Below are 21,523 nucleotides of genomic sequence, written 5' to 3'. Positions count from 1 at the left end.
CTCGTTAGTTTCTTAAAAATTGGCCTATCTGAACCGTGATTTAAACCACAAGAGATTTTTAGTGCGAAAAACGTCCGGGAGGGATCCATGTGAAACCAAGATAATGTATAGGCTACCGGTAATTTGGTTTCCAAAGACCTTTGGAGGACTGAACTGAATCACTGATAAATATTGTGGTATATAGCCTCTGATACCGCAATAAAGCCCTGTTTCTAATAATTTCGCTGCTGTTGACCAGTTTAGCTGCACAAAAAGGCTTTATTCGGTGCAAGTATTTGAAAGCATGAGTTGCTACGATTAGAAAAGTCATATGGGAAGTAAATTTACATTATAAATTTCAGTCCAAAGGTATTGGTATATACTTTTACAGTAAATACAATGAGAGCAAAGTTTGTGTAGCTGATTATTAGGCTATCGATCATATTTTATTAACCATATGAACGTATTACATTAAACCGCATATTGTTGCACATTATCGGATATTGTGAATGTAATCTGTTAATTATGTTGCATATTTAACAAATGCTTTTTCAGGAAAATGTGATTACACACCCGTGTGATTACACAGCACAATGCAACACAGACCAAAACTCTCAAGAAATCGAGTTGGAATAACATGAAAATCATTCGAATCTTGCAAGACAGAACTTTATAAAGCTTGTTTTCAGTGAAGTTATGAGAGAAACGCAGTTGGCATGGGTTCTAACATGCGACTTCTGTTAAGCGTAAGGTGCTATTATCCAAAATTAACATGCATCTGTTGCAGTTCAGTAAGACAAAATATGGGGATGATGATGATGATAATGAGCTATGTTTTGCACTGCTGTGAAAATGAGCCTTAACCTCCGTTAGCAATAAATAATGCGCCTTTCCTTGTTTATTTGATGACACGCAAACTTGTGAGAGGTTATTCAAAGTGAGCTTTGAACTTCAGAAATGGGTTGGTCGCCAGTGGCAAAGTTCACAGACTTCTTAAAAACAGACTTTATGTTTACTGCATCTTCTGCGGATTACATGACTTTGTTAAATATTATATTATATTATATTATATTATATTATATTATATTATATTATATTAATAGTAGTAGGGAATAATGCAAAAATATCCGCCGAAGTAATGAATGGACATGCACATTTTGCATTTAGGCTACATAATAATGAATTATTAGGCCAAATGATATTAATGCCTTCGAGATTGAAATTGCCCATGAGCATTAAAATAATATGCGAACAGGACGGAAACACTGCCATTATAATATAATCACTACAGATTTTTTTGAAACACAGAAGTGACTGAGAGAGCCCTTTAAGACCCAGTGCGCGGCGACACCGACCAGCATTTGACTGAGTTTCTGCAGCGCACGCAGCTTGTGGTTTTGACCGTGAAGTTGACAAGCATCAGCTTACAACGCCACACACTTAAAAAACAACAGAAGCTTCCCAAGAAGTTGTGAAGGACGTGGATTTTCACTGGGCTGTGAATACTATGAAAATCCCTGGAATAAATTATCACTCTCTTTTCCTCTCCAGTTATCTAAGTGTAGGGGCTTCGCAACTCTTGGCAAATCGCAAGGATGTCTGAAAGCATGGCGCTCTCCAGAAACGACACCCTCGCTTGGACAAGTGGTTTCATGGATATTAATCAAACGTCGAGCGAAAATCACGGAGGGCCAGAAGCGATCATTGTCCCAGTTGTCTTTGGATTTATATTTCTAATGGGTATTATAGGCAACACGCTTGTAATGATTGTTATTGGAAGGATTAAGTCTGGACGCCCCAGAAACACTACTAATATATTTATCCTGAATCTCAGTATAGCAGACTTGTCCTTCCTCCTTTTTTGCGTCCCTTTCCAAGCAACCATTTACTCCCTTCCCGAGTGGATATTTGGGGCTTTTCTTTGTAAATTCGTTCATTATTTCGTGATGGTAAGCATGCTGGTCAGCATCTTCACTCTCGTCGCAATGTCCGCGGACAGGTATGTCGCTGTGGTTCACGCCAAAAAGTCTCCCTGCATCCGTAACAGAAAGAACGCGTTAAATGGAGTTTGCGTTATTTGGCTGCTCTCTGCCGTCTTCGCTATCCCCGTGGCCCAACATCAGACACTGACCAGTCATCCAGAGGCACCAAACAGCTCATTCTGCTGGGAGACGTGGTCCGACAAAGTGTCCAAGCACATCTATAAAGTGACAATTTTGATAATTGGATATTTGTTGCCACTGGTTTTGATAACATGCTGTTATGCTAAGGTAAGGAATTATTCTTTTTTACTATATTATTTAGCTTATTTTCCGGGCATAGGTTCTGTAAAAAGTGGTGCGAGTTCTTCTGTCCTGGACACCTTAATTAATGCGCATTTGCACTATTCCCTCCAAATATGTGTAGAATAAATGACGATAGAAATTAATTGCAAAAGTAAATCAGCAAGATTTGTTCAATATAATGGCCGTAAAACATGAAAATCACTTGCCTTGATTATCCATGTATCTGCAGGATGAGAATGGAACTTGACAAATGTTACAGAAGACCGCGCGTAAACAGGTGTTTCACAAAAGCTCAGATGCAAGATCATTAGATCAGATGAAAAGTAACGGGCCCGCGAAAGGCAATTAATAACAGAATTAATATCCTGTCTTTCAAACGTATCGATTTGGCGCAAGCTGGTAGGGTTATGTCAAGAGCTGTGCCCTCTATGATACTGAGAAACATGAGGCTATAATGCTTTCAACACACTCTTTGACGTCAATAGGTGAAAAACTTAGCGTCTTTTATATTTTTTATGACTATTTTCCTTAAATGAATTTATTATCTATTTTAATATACAAGTGTATCGAACGTATCTGAAAACCGTTTTTGATCTCCTTCCACACATTTACTTTTAAAAAGAAACCTAGCGAGCCGGTAAATCTCCAAAACAAATATACAGCTTAGACACATAAGAATGGTAATAATAAATGTATGCATCATTAAGTGAATGGTAATTCTGTGGTGCAAATAGGGACTATGCTTCCTTTCTTACAAGTCACGTGACGTGTATAACGCCAGTCCGGTTTGAGTGGTTCATAATCCCTGTCGCTTGTTTAGTTTGCTGTGCCCTTATGTAAGCTCTGCTCCCCATTCTGCTCCTCCCAGTGGCACATCCAGCGAGACCTTTTCATTACATGCAAAATGCCCATGCGTGAGACATCCTAGTGCAGCCCCACCTGTTGTATAATCTGGTTTGCAACTAACTCAATGGGCAATAGATGGTGAAATGGTTGAGGCAGGATTGCCAAAACTTTGGTCAGCTGGCTGGCACAAGATTTTCAATCCCATACAAGTCTGCACTCAAATACACACGCATTTACATGTATGTGACAGTTATATCACCTTGTAAATAGTTTGTAGGGTTTGCAAACAGCCCCAACGCTTTTGATGTAGCTAATCTTTGGTTTATAATGGAATAATGTAGATTTGCCATAAGATTTCTAGCGTGAGCGTTAGAGCCTGAAAATGTGAGTGTCACGCCAGATGTGTGAGAGCTGGTAACCCTGTTAAGGAGCTGGTCTTGTGACTAAAATGTGACAAGCTTTTATACTAGTGAGTAGATTGATGCTAGACATGATAGTGATGCTGAACTGTTCCTGCGTGTGTCACACAGTATAGCTAGGTAACTCTGTAATCTGTGAAAGTTTTGGTTATAAATATGACATGTAAGTTGACATGTCTTCCTGTGGAAGCGCGGTGACGTAACCTGCGATTGAAATAAGGCATTGAAGAGAGGGGATGAGTTTTTCATCAGACACCAAACATTCTCCAGTTTACAGAAAACTCCAGACATTCCGAAAGCATGTATCCAAACTTAAAATGTAAGAAAAATATTTGCAATGTTTGCCCTAAATCTGTGTAGTCTGTGATTAATTTAGCAATATCATGGTTGAATTGAGCACTTTGCTGCAGCAGCGAGGTTTTTTGATGGTGTGTGAGTGAATGGTGTGCGAATGATTGGTGTGAGAGAGACTGGCGTGTGAGTGAATGGTGTGCGAGTGAATGGTGTGTGAGTGACTGGTGTGTGAGTGACTGGTGTGTGAGTGAACGGTGTGTGAGTGACTGGTGTGTGAGTGACTGGTGTGTGAGTGACTGGTGTGTGAGTGAACGGTGTGTGAGTGACTGGTGTGTGAGTGTATGGTGTGTGAGTGACTGGTGTGTGAGTGTATGGTGTGTGAGTGACTGGTGTGTGAGTGTATGGTGTGTGAGTGACTGGTGTGTGAGTGTATGGTGTGTGAGTGACTGGTGTGTGAGTGACTGGTGTGTGAGTGTATGGTGTGTGAGTGACTGGTGTGTGAGTGTATGGTGTGTGAGTGACTGGTGTGTGAGTGTATGGTGTGTGAGTGATTGGTGTGTGAGTGAATGGTGTGTGAGTGAAGTGTGAGTGAATGGTGTGTGAGTGAATGGTGTGTGAGTGATGGTGTGTGAGTGACTGGTGTGTGAGTGACTGGTGTGTGAGTGACTGGTGTGTGAGTGATTGGTGTGTGAGTGAGTGGAGTGTGAGTGAATGGAGTGTGAGTGAACGGCGTTTGAGTTTATGGCGTGTGAGTGAATGGTGTGTGAGTGAATGGTGTGTGAGTGAAGTGTGAGTATATGGTGTGTGGTTGACTGGTGTGTGAGTGAATGGTGTGTGAGTGATTGTGTGTGAGTGACTGGTGTGTGAGTGACTGGTGTGTGAGTGAATGGTGTGTGAGTGAGTGGAGTGTGAGTGAATGGAGTGTGAGTGAACGGCGTTTGAGTTTATGGCGTGTGAGTGAATGGTGTGTGAGTGAATGGTGTGTGAGTGTATGGCGTGTGAGTGAATGGAGTGCGAGTAAACGGCATGCGAGTGAGTGAATGAGTGTGAGTGAACGGCGTTTGAGTTTATGGCGTGCGAGTGAATGGAGTGCGAGTAATTGGTGTGCGAGTGACTGTTGTCTGAGTGAATGGCGTGTGAGTGTTTGGTGTGTGAGTGACTGGTGTGTGAGTGTATGGTGTGTGAGTGACTGGTGTGTGAGTGAACGGTGTGTGAGTGACTGGTGTGTGAGTGACTGGTGTGTGAGTGAACGGTGTGTGAGTGACTGGTGTGTGAGTGTATGGTGTGTGAGTGACTGGTGTGTGAGTGTATGGTGTGTGAGTGACTGGTGTGTGAGTGTATGGTGTGTGAGTGACTGGTGTGTGAGTGACTTGTGTGTGAGTGTATGGTGTGTGAGTGACTGGTGTGTGAGTGACTGGTGTGTGAGTGACTGGTGTGTGAGTGTATGGTGTGTGAGTGACTGGTGTGTGAGTGTATGGTGTCTGAGTGACTGGTGTGTGAGTGTATGGTGTGTGAGTGAACGGTGTGTGAGTGACTGGTGTGTGAGTGTATGGTGTGTGAGTGACTGGTGTGCGAGTGAACGGTGTGTGAGTGTATGGCGTGTGAGTGAATGGAGTGCGAGTGAACGGCATGCGAGTGAGTGAATGAGTGTGAGTGAACGGCGTTTGAGTTTATGGCGTGCGAGTGAATGGAGTGGGAGTGATTGGTGTGCGAGTGACTGATGTCTGAGTGAATGGCGTGTGAGTGTATGGTGTGTGAGTGACTGGTGTGTGAGTGTATGGTGTGTGAGTGACTGGTGTGTGAGTGACTGGTGTGTGAGTGAACGGTGTGTGAGTGACTGGTGTGTGAGTGACTGGTGTGTGAGTGAACGGTGTGTGAGTGACTGGTGTGTGAGTGTATGGTGTGTGAGTGACTGGTGTGTGAGTGTATGGTGTGTGAGTGACTGGTGTGTGAGTGACTGGTGTGTGAGTGACTGGTGTGTGAGTGTATGGTGTGTGAGTGACTGGTGTGTGAGTGTATGGTGTGTGAGTGAACGGTGTGTCAGTGACTGGTGTGTGAGTGTATGGTGTGTGAGTGTATGGTGTGTGAGTGAACGGTGTATGAGTGACTGGTGTGTGAGTGAATGGTGTGTGAGTGACTGGTGTGTGAGTGAACGGTGTCTGAGTGACTCGTGTGTGAGTGACTGGTGTGTGAGTGAACGGTGTGTGAGTGAATGGTGTGTGAGTGACTGGTGTGTGAGTGACTGGTGTGTGAGTGACTGGTGTGTCAGTGACTGGTGTGTGAGTGACTGGTGTGTGAGTGAACGGTGTCTGAGTGACTGGTGTGTGAGTGACTGGTGTGTGAGTGACTGGTGTGTGAGTGAACGGTGTGTGAGTGAATGGTGTGTGAGTGACTGGTGTGTGAGTGAACGGTGTGTGAGTGAATGGTGTGTGAGTGACTGGTGTGTGAGTGAACGGTGTCTGAGTGACTGGTGTGTGAGTGACTGGTGTGTGAGTGAACGGTGTGTGAGTGAATGGTGTGTGAGTGACTGGTGTGTGAGTGACTGGTGTGTCAGTGACTGGTGTGTCAGTGAGCCCCAGTTAGAGCCCCAGCCTGGGTTGTTCCCTGCCTTGAACCCATTGCCTCCAGGATCGGCTCCCTGCCACCCGGCATATGACAAGTGAGTACAGGAAATGGATGGATGGATGGATGGATGCAAAGATGGATGGATGGATGGGTGGGTGGGTGGATGGATGGATGTGTCCTAATTGCACTAGGGGGGGGGGGGATTTCAGCAATACAGTCACTGTGCTTGTCCAGGTACTTCAGCTCCTTCCTGCAGTCTCAAAAATGCAGCTTTTGTGACTTGGCATCTCTGAATTGTCTGCAGTGTGCGTGCATGTGCCCCTCTGTTGGCTAGCACTACCTGCCTTGTGCCCCTTCCTGCTACCCTGCATTACATAAGCAATCAGAAGATGGATACAGCGTAACTTTAGAGAAGGCGATTCATGGCCCAGAGAGAATCCCCAAGACATGTGCCTTGATCCCACTGAATTGCAGGATTAATTCATCACACCGTTTGTTTTCACATGGGATTCATAGCTCATCAAATGAACCCCCCCAAGCTGGCAGAATTACAAGGAAAAAGTCTGTTTTGTGGGAACTGTGAGTGGTTTTAGCCAACAAACCCAGGACCATTATTATGGTTGCGCATTGTACTGTCACACACTGACACAACAGTTCTTTCTAACACTGTAAACAGCATAAAGTAAATGCATTAATTAAAAAAGGATTCCACATTGTCAGGAAAAAAGTGTAGAGCCCTGGTACAGTTTTGTACCCCAAGTTACAAACAACATTAATATACCCCCATTGGCACAAAAACGGTCCTCAGAGTCCATTTCCGTACCTTAAAATTGGTACTTTTTCCGACAGTGCAGTTTATCTGGAAACCATAATGGCACATTAAGAATGCTGACGTGTTTGCAAGCTCCTGCACTGGTGAGAATAAATGTTGTTTCATATGTAACATTTCTCTTGTGTTTAGGTGTTGTACCATCTTCATAAGAAAATAAAGAACATGTCAAGGAAATCTGAGCGTTCAAAGAAAAAGGTAAGAATTTAGTGGGTTATGCCATTTTCCTTCCATATCAATCCATTTTTACCTTCTGGAGTCTAAGTTATGAACATGAAATCGATGTAACTGTAGCGGTTAGAACCTAAAGGTAAAATTCGGCAGGTCCAGACAGACAAATAGGACACATATAGTCAGAGAAACGCGGCAAAAAAATACGTATTAATATTCACTGTAAAAGTTTTAATAGGCGTCTCCATAAAATAAAGCATACAAATAAATTATGCAAATTTTACAGTATAACAAAATGCATGAATGCAGTATTATTAAATTACTCTGGTTGTGCAGAGTACATGCATTTAATAGACTCGTGCAAGTTGAACAAGAAAAGTGAAACTTTTTTGGATGAGAGGGAGTGAATTTGCCAAATCTTCCTGTATAATAATGTTATTAATATGTTTGTTTCAATGCTGTCCAGTTTACAGAGCTCTTCTACTTGCATGTTTTATTATCATTATTAGAACCCTTCTGTTGTACCTATGACTGGTGCTCTTTGTGTCATTGTCAGACGGTGTCACCACAAAGGTCTCACACATGGGTTGAAAGCTGCAAGGACACGCTAGACTAGATTTTCCCACAGTTGTGGATGAAAGTGATGAACGCTTTTAAAGGTTAACTGAATTAGAAGCTTTGCCGCAGAATAAGCCTCCTTCCGAATAAAACCACATGATTTCGATATTAGCATTAATCATCATAATGATGATTGCCTTCATTTCACTGATCAGATCCTGCTTGTAATGATTAAACTAATTCATTTGCAAATTTTAATGATGTTTTTTACAATGCTCAGTTCAAGATCCACTTTTCCGGCATCTGCGTGGATAGAATTCCGGATTGAAATTGACAGGTCCAGCGTAGTGAAATGCCAGACTATTAGTGATCTACAATTAGCATGTAATGTTAGAATCACATCTGAGTGTCGGCTCAGTGGTTAGTTTACTATTAACAGAAACTAGTAGCTCAGTTACAGATGGCGATTGTTTAATTATACTAAAATAAAGAATTTACCTGGGCGGCTTAGTGGTTAGCACCTTTGCCTCACTCCTCTAGGATTGCAGAATTGGGGTTCGAAATGCGCCATTGTGTCTGTGTGTGTGGTTTCCTTCAGCTTGAGGTTATAATATGAGTCCAATAATACGCAACTGGATGGAAGGGTGACTCTACACTGTGAGTGTGTATATGCCCTGTGACGGGCGGCATGTCTGCACAGGGGGTCTCCCATCGTATGCCCTGTGACGGGCAGCATCTCTGCACAGGGGGTCTCCCGTCGTATGCCCTGTGACGGGCAGCATGTCTGCACAGGGGGTCTCCCGTCGTATGCCCTGTGACGGGCAGCATCTCTGCACAGGGGGTCTCCCGTCGTATGCCCTGTGACGGGCAGCATCTCTGCACAGGGGGTCTCCCGTCGTATGCCCTGTGACGGGCAGCATGTCTGCACAGGGGGTCTCCCGTCGTATGCCCTGTGACGGGCAGCATCTCTGCACAGGGGGTCTCCCGTCGTATGTCCTGTGACGGGCAGCATCTCTGCACAGGGGGTCTCCCGTCGTATGCCCTGTGACGGGCAGCATGTCTGCACAGGGGGTCTCCCGTCGTATGCCCTGTGACGGGCAGCATCTCTGCACAGGGGGTCTCCCCGTCGTATGCCCTGTGACGGGCAGCATGTCTGCACAGGGGGTCTCCCGTCGTATGTCCTGTGACGGGCAGCATGTCTGCACAGGGGGTCTCCCGTCGTATGTCCTGTGACGGGCAGCATCTCTGCACAGGGGGTCTCCCGTCGTATGCCCTGTGACGGGCAGCATGTCTGCACAGGGGGTCTCCCGTCGTATGCCCTGTGACGGGCAGCATCTCTGCACAGGGGGTCTCCCCGTCGTATGCCCTGTGACGGGCAGCATGTCTGCACAGGGGGTCTCCCGTCGTATGCCCTGTGACGGGCAGCATGTCTGCACAGGGGGTCTCCCGTCGTATGTCCTGTGACGGGCAGCATCTCTGCACAGGGGGTCTCCCGTCGTATGCCCTGTGACGGGCAGCATGTCTGCACAGGGGGTCTCCCGTCGTATGCCCTGTGACGGGCAGCATCTCTGCACAGGGGGTCTCCCCGTCGTATGCCCTGTGACGGGCAGCATGTCTGCACAGGGGGTCTCCCGTCGTATGTCCTGTGACGGGCAGCATGTCTGCACAGGGGGTCTCCCGTCGTATGCCCTGTGACGGGCAGCATGTCTGCACAGGGGGTCTCCCGTCGTATGTCCTGTGACGGGCAGCATCTCTGCACAGGGGGTCTCCCGTCGTATGCCCTGTGACGGGCAGCATGTCTGCACAGGGGGTCTCCCGTCGTATGTCCTGTGACGGGCAGCATGTCTGCACAGGGGGTCTCCCGTCGTATGCCCTGTGACGGGCAGCATCTCTGCACAGGGGGTCTCCCGTCGTATGTCCTGTGACGGGCAGCATCTCTGCACAGGGGGTCTCCCGTCGTATGCCCTGTGACGGGCAGCATGTCTGCACAGGGGGTCTCCCGTCGTATGCCCTGTGACGGGCAGCATCTCTGCACAGGGGGTCTCCCCGTCGTATGCCCTGTGACGGGCAGCATGTCTGCATAGGGGGTCTCCCGTCGTATGTCCTGTGACGGGCAGCATGTCTGCACAGGGGGTCTCCCGTCGTATGCCCTGTGACGGGCAGCATGTCTGCACAGGGGGTCTCCCGTCGTATGTCCTGTGACGGGCAGCATCTCTGCACAGGGGGTCTCCCGTCGTATGCCCTGTGACGGGCAGCATGTCTGCACAGGGGGTCTCCCGTCGTATGCCCTGTGACGGGCAGCATGTCTGCACAGGGGGTCTCCCGTCGTATGTCCTGTGACGGGCAGCATGTCTGCACAGGGGGTCTCCCGTCGTATGTCCTGTGACGGGCAGCATGTCTGCACAGGGGGTCTCCCGTCGTATGTCCTGTGACGGGCAGCATGTCTGCACAGGGGGTCTCCCGTCGTATGTCCTGTGACGGGCAGCATCTCTGCACAGGTGGTCTCCCGTCGTATGCCCTGTGACGGGCAGCATGTCTGCACAGGGGGTCTCCCGTCGTATGTCCTGTGACGGGCAGCATTTCTGCACAGGGGGTCTCCCGTCGTATGTCCTGTGACGGGCAGCATGTCTGCACAGGGGGTCTCCCGTCGTATGTCCTGTGACGGGCAGCATTTCTGCACAGGGGGTCTCCCGTCGTATGCCCTGTGACGGGCAGTATGTCTGCACAGGGGGTCTCCCGTCGTATGTCCTGTGACGGGCAGCATGTCTGCACAGGGGGTCTCCCGTCGTATGTCCTGTGACGGGCAGCATCTCTGCACAGGTGGTCTCCCGTCGTATGCCCTGTGCTGCCCGGGGCTCCAAACTTACCATAAGTTTGGGGAAATTATTGAAGATGGATGCATAAATAATGTAATCCACTGCGCAATAGTAGAAGATTTTATTTTTGTGTGAAGTAGCACTCATGTCTCATACCTACTGGGTTGGGGGGGGCGGGGGGGGTTAAATCCTGTGCCTGCATGGGGAGTTTGCTTATTGTCCCTATTTTCAAGTGAAAGTGATTAATTGTCATTATTGAAACAGTGATGGAAAGGGTCCTCTGCATTTAACCCCTATTCAACATAGCAGTGAGTAGCTATTATCTATCAACTAGGAGCAGTGTGTGGGGGTGGTACCTTGCTAGTCAGGGATTGGAACCAGCAACCATCCAATCACAAGCCTGTTTCCCTAACCATAAGGCCACCACTGCTGCACATTGGTGTATGTGACACAAACGTATTGCCCATGAAGCCACCATGCCACCCTATACACATATGCTAATTAATTAATAATAATAATAATAATAATTTAACCTTTATTGTCCCTCATGGGGAAATTCTTTTTACGCCTCCATCAACTTGCTCTTTGTAGAGTAAGCTGTCTGCGAAGGGCAGCCACCTGTTGGGGCATCCAGGGAGCTGGGGGTTAAGGGCCTTGCTCAAGGAGCCGCAGACATGCTGAGGCTGGATTAACTTTACATTACATTATATTACATTAACTTTATACAATGTAATCGAATTCATGCTGGTTAAAAATACAGGAAGTACTGCTTTAACATGGAAAATGACTCCCTGTTTCTGGGAAACCAAAATAAATAACTGCTTTCATTTGAACCTTGTTGGTAACTGAGGATTCACATTCATATGGCTTTAAATGTAAATTAGGAGGATTTTCAGATATGATTTTGCTTTGGATGCAATGGAGAGCAGTGAGAAGTCAGTGAGAGTACAGTGTTTGAGCCATTCAGCTTTATATCTAATGGGATGGCTTGTCATTTATTCAGGATTAAATAACTCATCGTTTTCTTGGAATGAAATGCTCCAGAGAGAACTCACAGAAGCTCCCTGCAGATGGTCTGGCTTTTGGGTCACCCCGGGCAAGCCGCTGAAATTTTTTTCCTTCACTGCAGGTTTTCCTCAGCACTGTAACCTTTGAAGAACAAATAAAAAGAGTTCTGTTGACTCCCAAAAACATTCAGACTCTACTGATTTGATTTGCTATGCCAGGCAAATGCAGCTCTACATTATAGGATGAATAAGTCAGAAGTCTGACACAGAATGATGTAATATTTGTTTCATACAAAAGATCCGTTTGGTCTTATCTTGAACGAATTCCTAAGAACGATTGCAGTTAGGATTTGAATTAGGGGTATCATTATTTTATTTCTAATTATTTGTTTCTACTGAGGATTTCCAGCTGCCATTACTTGAAACTTTAATGTTCAAATAATGTTTCAAAATTGTCTGCATTTTGGTTTTAACTGACCATGCTTCCTGATCCACCGTGAAGACCTGATCCTACTGGAAGAAAGAGCATCACAGATGCTGGTCTCCAGCAGTCACACGTGACCCAGTGCAGGAACCCTAAGGCAGTGTTTCCCAGTCCGGTTCCCCACTAGACAGTGCACATTTTTGTTCCCTCCCAACTCCCAGTAGCAAAAACGTAGAGAAAATGAGGCAGAAAATGAGCTTAGTGAAGAAAATGAAATGGTGTATATTTTCTGGAGAGTAACTGACAGTCTTTCACTACAAACTGTAGGGGAATAATAGTGAAAATCTGGGGGGAAAGGCAGCAATTTGGTAAGTGATGATTTAGCTGAACATGAAGTTGTCAAGTCAAAGATTCTTTTTAATGAGTTTGGCTTATTTTTATGGTTACATTAGAATTCAGTCAGTTTCTTTGAATTGCTGTGTGCAAGAGATGTGATATTTGTATTTTTATCAGTTATTGAAAAACATGAACAGACAAAAATAGACAGATAGATAGATAGATAGATAGATAGGTAGATAGATAGATAAAAATTGTGTGTGTTTGTGTGCACGCACGTGTGTGTGTGTGTGTGTGTGTGTGTTTTCAAGCCCCCAGAATATAAACTTTGATTTTATAAAAATCAGTGAATGCTGGTCTTGGTTAGGAGGCCGTAATGGGTAAGCAGGGGACTGAAGAAAGAGTAATGTAGTGATGCAGTCCACGTGGATTTGGGGAGATTCCATACATAGCCCATTTATTCACAGTTGTGTGCATAACCACGCCACTGAAGGGAGTGAGGCATACGGATGGGCCCGAAGAAAAGAAAATAAATGAACAAAGCAGATCTCAAAACTTTACACCTTAAGTACTATCAAGAATAAAACAAAGAAAAGGAATCTACTTGCCTCCTACCCAAAAAAAACAAAAAAGGATTGGCACCCACCCGCTTTCCTAGCATGTGTGGGCGTGTAGGTGGGCACCCGCCCGCTTTCCTAGTATGTGTGGGCGTGTAGGTGGGCACCCGCCCACTTTCCTAGTATGTGTGGGCGTGTAGATGGGCACCCGCCCGATTTCCTAGCGTGTGTGGGCGTGTAGGTGGGCACCCGCCCGCTGTCCTAGCGTGTGTGGATGTGTAGGCGGGCACCCGCCCACTTTCCTAGCGTGTGTGGATGTGTAGGCGGGCACCCGCCCACTTTCCTAGCGTGTGTGGATGTGTAGGTGGGCACCCGCCCACTTTCCTAGCGTGTGTGGATGTGTAGGTGGGCACCCGCCCGCTTTCCTAGTATGTGTGGGCATGTAGGTGGGCACCTGCCCGCTTTCCTAGCGTGTGTGGATGTGTAGGCGGGCACCCGCCCGCTTTCCTAGCGTGTGTGGGCATATAGATGGGCACCCACCCGCTTTCCTAGCATGTGTGGGCATGTAGATGGGCACCTGCCCGCTGTCCTAGCGTGTGTGGCCGTGTAGATGGGCACCCGCCCGCTGTCCTAGCGTGTGTGGATGTGTAGGCGGGCACCCGCCCACTTTCCTAGCGTGTGTGGATGTGTAGGCGGGCACCCGCCCACTTTCCTAGCGTGTGTGGATGTGTAGGCGGGCACCCGCCCACTTTCCTAGCGTGTGTGGCCGTGTAGATGGGCACCCGCCCACTTTCCTAGCGTGTGTGGATGTGTAGGTGGGCACCCGCCCGCTGTCCTAGCGTGTGTGGGCGTGTAGGTGGGCACCCGCCCGCTTTCCTAGCGTGTGTGGGCATGTAGATGGGCACCTGCCCGCTGTCCTAGCGTGTGTGGCCGTGTAGATGGGCACCCGCCCGCTGTCCTAGCGTGTGTGGTTGTGTAGGCGGGCACCCGCCCACTTTCCTAGCGTGTGTGGGCGTGTAGGTGGGCACCCGCCCGATTTCCTAGCGTGTGTGGGCGTGTAGGCGGGCACCCGCCCGCTTTCCTAGCGTGTGTGGGCGTGTAGATGGGCACCCGCCCGCTTTCCTAGCGTGTGTGGATGTGTAGGCGGGCACCCGCCCGCTTTCCTAGCGTGTGTGGGCGTGTAGATGGGCACCCGCCCGCTTTCCTAGCGTGTGTGGATGTGTAGGCGGGCACCCGCCCGCTTTCCTAGCGTGTGTGGGCGTGTAGATGGGCACCCGCCCGCTTTCCTAGCGTGTGTGGATGTGTAGGCGGGCACCCGCCCGCTTTCCTAGCGTGTGTGGGCGTGTAGGTGGGCCCCTCTTGGCTACCCAGTTTCTTTCACTGTGCATATAGGTATGATGAAAAAAAATCTAAAGGTAGCTTAAAGGAAGGCGCAAACAAAATCTCGACAAGCTTCAGCCAAAAGCCAACCCCATTACTGGGTGCAGCCACCTTTAAATATTTTGCTCCTCCCAGATCACTGGCTATTCGTTGGCAGACTCTGATTGGCGGAAAGGCCAACCAATCATGGGACCCATCATATAACAAACAGGAAACAGAGAAAAAAAACACATAGGCCTCTGTGTGTACAGGTAACAAATCAAAAATTAAAGTGCCGATAGTTTCGTATTTTGTTTGGTTAATTGTAGTTAATGTTTGGGCTGGTTAGTAGTTAGGATTAGGATTATGCCCATAGAAATGAATGGGCAGGAATGATAGAAATATATGAAATGTGTGTGTGTGTGTGTGTAAGAGAGAGAGAGAGAGCGAGAGAGAGAGAGAGAGCGAGAGAGAGAGAGAGCGAGCACATACAGGGTGTCATTGTCTGCTGGTTACCTAAGTAGGGTGCAGTATTATGAATGATATGGTTGACTGCAGTGCAGCAGTTTTAATATTAACTCAACTTAATTACTGTGATAGTTAATGAGTAAAACTCATTATTATTGCAATTTCCCCACACATTTTATATTAACGTAATTAATTCTTTGACATTGAAGATTAACTTGCCAGCGATGAATGTTTGAAATATAATACACTGCAGATATTGGAGGAATGCACGAGACTTTTGTCGTGTTTGCATGGTTTTGTTTGGTGCCACTGTAATTACTCGGCTAAATTTACAAGATGAGGGGGATGGGGGGATTTTCATTTTCTCCCTCTTGACCTTTCCGGGTTATATGCTGTTGTTTGTCCAGCCTTATTAAGATCATTTATAACACCTCGTACAGCAATGGTGGGTTTTACAGACTTTCCAGTCTCCCCCTCGTAAGCAGTGTTTATTCTCGGGAAGTGAAAAGAGAAGCAAACACTTTTTTTTAATTTACTCGTTGATTTTCAACACAAGTGATATTACCAGTTGCTCTGGGCATTGGGCGTGTGGCAGGGCCTCGATGTGAATGTGCCAAAATAGATTATACTGAAGGCCCATGGTCTGCACAAATGGAATTATATAATTCTCCAACATAATGAATAATTTCTATATAAATAACACAAATCAACAGCAACCAAACTGAGAGTGACTGCTGTGTTGAATAATTCATGAGCTGCATCTTGTTTTACATAATTTGTAATTTTCTATAAATGTACTTTTAGAAAACTCCCATACTATATAGATCAGTGTTTCCCAACCCAGTGCTCGGGGATCCCCAGCCAGTCCACATTTTTGCACCCTCCCAGCTCCCTGCCATTTTTGCTCCCACATTTTGTTCATTTTTTGCACTCATTATACAGTACATTGTTAAAAGCATCGAATACAAGGTGTTACATTTGAACCTGAAAATACAAGTGCAAGTGTGCTTATTTGACTCGAGGTTTGGTTCAGCTTCAGCCTGCAGCGTCTTTCTGGGCGACTCCGTGACGGCTGCTGTGTGGCTGTCTCGCATTAGCAGAGTGCCACTTTGTTTTGCTGTGAATCTGTATCCTGCTCAGCATCACGTACTTGGACACACATATGCACAGCAGCATGTAAACACAGCTCTCTTTACCCTTATACCTTCGTTGCCCTGAAAAGGGAGAATCGGTTTGCCGTCAAGGTCGGGAACAGGACAAGCGAATCAGTCAGGGAGTGCCAGCATTCACAAACACAAACTCCATGAATATAATATCATCAAAATCTTACTTTCAAACGCCTAAAGGGACAGCATGAGACATGTTTAAAACTCAGTTTCATTTTCCCCCATAAGATAATTTTGCAAATTGGTTCTGGTGTGTCTGAATGGATTTTCAGATCTTTCAGACTTCACCTTTTTTGATACTCTTAAATGATGTCATAAAGGCTGCAGTCCAGATGGTGTCTATAGGGGGCGTCCAGAACAATCAGGAATGGTCTTATCATCATCAATGTCGCTTCCTGTGCCTGACACATCCCAGTGATCTCAATGGCTACTTTTAAGATAGTTTCCGATACTTTTTTTACCGCGGATGGCATCGTAATTAACCATAAGACTCACGAAACATCGTACTCAGATGTTTTTAACCATCCAGCATCTCATGCTCCACGGTACAGGTGCCGCCTTCCCGAAATCCAGCAGAATCTCCCCAGTCTTTTATATGCAGCAGCAACTCACACTCCAAAATAAATGGCATTTTCTTTTAACTGGGCCTCACAAAAAAAAAAAAACACCAAATATTAATTTTTTGTTCATCTGCCTTTTAGCTGCTTATTCTGGGCAGGGTGGTGACTGGAATCTATCCCAAGCAGCTCAGGGACGAGGCAGGTACACATACACATTAAGGAATCTGCCATATATTTGTCAGTTTTTGGCCCATTTCCAGAAGGATGCTATATCAGCACTTTCTAAACCCGGTCTGGGTGTTTATTTTCTGTGGAGGGCCAAATCCAAGCTCCGCCGAGATAATTTCTTTTCAAAAGAGACATACTCTATTAATCTATTAAATTGTCATTTTGCTTACCTCATCTTGCTCTCAGTGAGACACACAGACACATACACCGGTAAAAGCAAGCTTTGGGGGGGGGGGGGGTCACAGCAGAGGGTCAGCCAGCATGCAGCACCCCTGCAGCTGGGGGTCTTGCTCAAGGGGTCCATAGATGTGACCATTCTGCTGAAGCTGGGGCTCAAAGCAGCGACCTTCTGATCACCGGCATGGAGGCTGAGGCACACGATGCACAACCAATGATTATTCAATGATTATTTTCATGTCCCATAAAACCTACAGAGATATACTTGTTAGATTTTACTTTTCCCTTTGTTTAGAGAAATTCAGAAATCGGTGCATATTTCATGATTATCATTAATTGTAAGAAAGATCTGTGTGCAATAACCTGTTCTACTTCTCAGGCATGAACATAAAACGTCACCCCCCCCCCTTTTTAACAATAAAAATAGCTCCTTGGGTCAGATATGGCCCTTGGGCTGCTTTTGCCCAGGTCTCCTCTAAATTCAGATCCATTCTCTCCTCCCATCCTCTTCATTATTTATGAAATGCAATATTAGCTTGGTTAGTGCTGTTTGAACAAGGGGTGTTAAATTCAATTTATGAAGGGTGTTCTCTCATTTCCATTCAGCTCTGGCTGAACGAATGCAATAAATTGCCGTAATATTTGTGCCCCATGCACTTATCCACAAAATGCACTCATTAAATTTGTGTGCAAATATCAGCAATCGTTCTCTTATATATATATATATATATATATATATATATATATATATATATATATATATATATATATATATATATATTAAATACTCATTAACATCATAAATTACTTTAAACTTATGAGGCTGAATTAAATTTAGACAATTTTACGAAAGTGAAGAATTTCTACAATTTGATCATAATTTATAAGGACTAGTGTTGAAAATATTAATACATGTAAATATGTTATCTGAATATGTTATTGCACAAAAAGTGGTTTTGTTGCTAAAGCCGCTGAGGTGACGGTCTCCTTCCATCTGATGTCCTCAGACTGCGCAGACCGTGCTGCTCGTGGTGGCTGCATTCCTGCTGTGCTGGATGCCACACCACATCATCGCCATGTGGGTGGAATTTGGCAAATTCCCACTAAATGATGCCTCCTTCGCCCTGCGTATCATCTCACACTGCCTCGCCTACGGGAACTCCTGCGTCAACCCCATCCTCTACGCGTTTCTGTCTGAGAACTTCCGTAAGGCCTGTCGGCAGGCCTTCTCCTGCAGCCTCCGCTTTCCATCACCCCCTGCAGAGAAGGTGGTCCGGATCCGCATGGAGAACCTCTCCACCACCCACTCCATAACCAACATGACGGGACAGCAGTAGAAGGACAAGGGTTTGTTTTGCCCTCCACCTCCAGGTCCTGGTTGCTTTGTGGGATTCATGCTGAGCTTCTTTACTTAAAGGGGCAGTTCACCCCAAAATAATAATAATAAAAAAAAACGTTTCAGATATGCTGTAGTGCTGTTTATCCATCTAGATTGTTGTGGAGAGAGTTGCCTAGTTTTGGAGATATCATCTGTAGAAACATCAGTTTTCTCACAAATATAATGGGGTTGAGTGGTTTTCTTTCTGGGGTAAATAAAGCTCTAAAAAATCATTACCCGGTTATTCAAACTAATCCACAGACCTTGCAATGAGCAGTTTAATGTAGCAACTAAATTCTTACTACCGAACCCCACACACCAACTGCATGAATGCGCAGAAGTGACACTCGTGACAATGTGATGAACACTAATGCTAGGTAGCTACGTGGTGATAGCATTATCAGTTAGCATTAGCTACCAACAGTAGCGAATAGCAACAATACCGTGTTAGTTAATAGTAATTTCAGCTCAATACTGTTAGCTCATCTAGCACCGCACCCTACAGCAAATCTGTTGTTTTTTTATTATTTTGGGGTGAACTGCCCATTTTTCTGCCATGTCTACCAGTTTTTCAAAGGGAACCGCACTGCAGCTGGTAAGCTAATTGCTCTACTGAATTCTTCAACTTTAAGAACGGGTACAGGTGTACATATGTAAGAGCAAAGATAACCATCCTTGCTCTTTGGCCATCTTCATGTTCTGGTTTTAAAAACATTAAGCATGAGACAATAATTTATGGCAGTCTTACAAAAGAAGGTCATTTAATATTAAGTGCATTGTGGGACATTCAAATTAATTAAGGTGATACTTTGTATCACGGCCCATGGAATTTCAAACTCAAGTGACTCCCATTTTAATACATTTTTTTGTGGGGAACACATTTTAATCTGATCAGTATAATGAATCATTTGGATTATGACATTTCCATCCATCCTGCTTATTACACATCACAGTAGCTCACTCTTTAGTTTAATTCGCTTCTTTATCACACATACCAAAATTAGAGTCAACTTCACACCGAAAGGAAATTCATTCACCAAAACTAAAGGCAATTTCATACACCGTAAAAATCACGTGGATTTGTCTCGTAATTTGTATGTGAATATTCTGCAGCAGAATAATGTGTCGGGACTGAACCTCAAAAGTCTTGTTTTTAATTTTCCCCAGGAAATAGTGTCTGAATGATTGCATATATGTGATGTAGGACAGACACATGAGGATGGTGTGGGGGAGTATATTTCGAAATGAGAAGTAGCATTTGGGAAAGGATTTTGCTGAATGTCCTCCGTTCTCATAAAGTTATACATGTATTAATATGATTCTTTGTTATAAGGTTATAAGTCTCTGTAAAACACAAAGAACAATGGAGTATGTGGAGACAAAGACCCCCTCTTTCATGGCGTTAGGGTTAGGGTGGCCCCTCCATTTTCCATGACGGACAGGTGAATCGGGGCCAAAAAAAAATATCTTATTTTTTGTCCCGGGAGGTGGACAGCAAGTGTCTCTCAGAATTTTCCCCCTCAAAATCGTGATGTCTGCTATGAAATTGTTTTTTATTATCCTGGGATTGGAACCACTGTCTTACTGAACTGGTGAATGAAAGTAAGAGAGACTGTGTTAAAAACAAAGAAAGATTTCGAAATACGAAACCCTAGCTGCTTTGCTGCTCTTCACCAAACGCATGACTTACTTGTGATCCCACCGTGATTTGATGTGTGCATGTGCAGTTCCTTTCATGTTAAGAACACTTTATTGACTTCCTGCCAAGCCCTCCACCACTGCCTGCAACTGTGAATCGTCAGTCCACAGTCCTGTCGGTGTTGCTGGGAGTACGTTTATGTTTTCTGTTTCGTGTTTATAGAACTACGTCACGCAGAGGAATGTCTCTCTGTGTTCAGCCCATCAGTGAGATACCAACACCCTCAGTTAGATACAGATTCAGATTCAGGAGATTTGAGGTATGGGTGCTAGTACTGCTGCTGCAACATTGAGCAGAGAACCTGAATTGCTCAGACAGACATTCATCTGTCAGAACAGTGAATTACCCACAATGCTCTTGGCCAGAGTACTAAGTACTGGCAGAAGTACAAATGTGAATGTTATTTTAGAAACCTGTGACCTGAACACTTTGTATGTTACGCATGATGTAACAACTTATCTCCAAGACAGACTGACAAAAGTCTCACAAGTCTGGCAAACCCTAGTAATTTTTTTAATGATTTTGCTGAGGGAAGAGTCATGTGTCATTTCCTGTATAGAAGGATCCCTGATCACAAAGTCAGAACACTCAACTAATTGTTGATTTTCATCGTGAGTCCTAAAATTATTCTCAATTAATTATGTATCACCAAAGTTCAAGTGAGACATTGAGCCAGCTACACATCAGGCTGTGTGAAGTTACACTGACTGCGTTGGATTCTGTTCTCAACAATCACTTAACTAGTGAAGAACTGGGAGACATAACAGTCATTCAAGACACAAGACAAAAAGGTCAAACAATATTAAACCTAATTAATACTAATCAGGCTTAGATTAACTATATAACAAATGACCTGTAATGCATATTTTATCATAAGCAGCGGTTGACTCCCAGCCCATCCTGAGTGTAGTGACTCCCAGCCCACCCAGAGTGTAGTGACTCCCAGCCCATCCAGAGTGTACCCCAACTTTATACCCTCTGCTGCCTGAGATAAGCTCCAGGGCCTCTGGGGACCCTGGCCAGGGTGTGTGGTTGAAGAATGGATGAATGGATTTTTCATCACTGTGCACAGATTTCAGAAATGTCTGAATGTGTGAAATCACAGTCAGAATTCAGATGAAGACGTAGCCCTCATTAAGGACTGAAGAGCTATACCCAGGATCGGGGATCTCTGATACTCCTCCTCCTTGGTCATGACCACCAAGCCATGGCTAGAGAACAGGAAGCTCCTGGTTCTGGTGAATTTCCAGAACCCACACCCAGGATTTATTTTTTGGTCTCCATGGCTACACAATTCACAGATGTATTTCAACGGTGTGTGTGGACAGACGGCACTGAATGTCAAACAAATTAAACAAGCTGTGATGTATGTATGTGTCATAAACATATTAAACCAGTGGAA

The 21,523-nt window shown here is 45.3% G+C and overlaps 1 protein-coding gene across 2 annotated transcripts; it reads left to right on the top strand.

Moving 5' to 3' along the window:
- The first annotated feature begins 1,350 nt into the window (after positions 1 to 1,350).
- galr1b (galanin receptor 1b) lies at positions 1,351 to 21,521 on the top strand. 2 transcript variants are annotated; one of them, XM_023790393.2, is made up of 3 exons: positions 1,351 to 2,249; positions 7,350 to 7,415; positions 18,052 to 21,521. In XM_023790393.2, exons 1-3 carry the CDS (start codon positions 1,575 to 1,577, stop codon positions 18,379 to 18,381), a joined length of 1,071 nt encoding a protein of 356 aa, XP_023646161.1. In that variant the 5' UTR covers positions 1,351 to 1,574; the 3' UTR covers positions 18,382 to 21,521. The 2 variants fall into 2 exon arrangements, with proteins under 2 accessions (XP_023646161.1, XP_023646162.1); XM_023790394.2 differs by having other exon boundaries at positions 2,135 to 6,482.
- The last annotated feature ends 2 nt before the right edge of the window (positions 21,522 to 21,523 follow it).

The sequence above is a fragment of the Paramormyrops kingsleyae genome, chromosome 11 (genome assembly GCF_048594095.1).
Source record: "Paramormyrops kingsleyae isolate MSU_618 chromosome 11, PKINGS_0.4, whole genome shotgun sequence".
Taxonomy (NCBI): domain Eukaryota; kingdom Metazoa; phylum Chordata; class Actinopteri; order Osteoglossiformes; family Mormyridae; genus Paramormyrops; species Paramormyrops kingsleyae.
Note: the sequence above shows the minus strand (reverse complement) of the source record. Positions and strands in the feature narration are given on the sequence as shown.

What these genes read in the sequence shown, in the direction of transcription:
- galr1b (XM_023790393.2), top strand. Translation starts at nt 1,575, where the DNA reads ATGTCTGAAAGCATGGCGCTCTCCAGAAACGACACCCTCGCTTGGACA. An exon ending in TAACATGCTGTTATGCTAAG is followed by an intron (nt 2,250 to 7,349) that starts GTAAGGAATTAT and finishes TCTTGTGTTTAG; the next exon opens with GTGTTGTACCATCTTCATAA. An exon ending in CTGAGCGTTCAAAGAAAAAG is followed by an intron (nt 7,416 to 18,051) that starts GTAAGAATTTAG and finishes TGATGTCCTCAG; the next exon opens with ACTGCGCAGACCGTGCTGCT.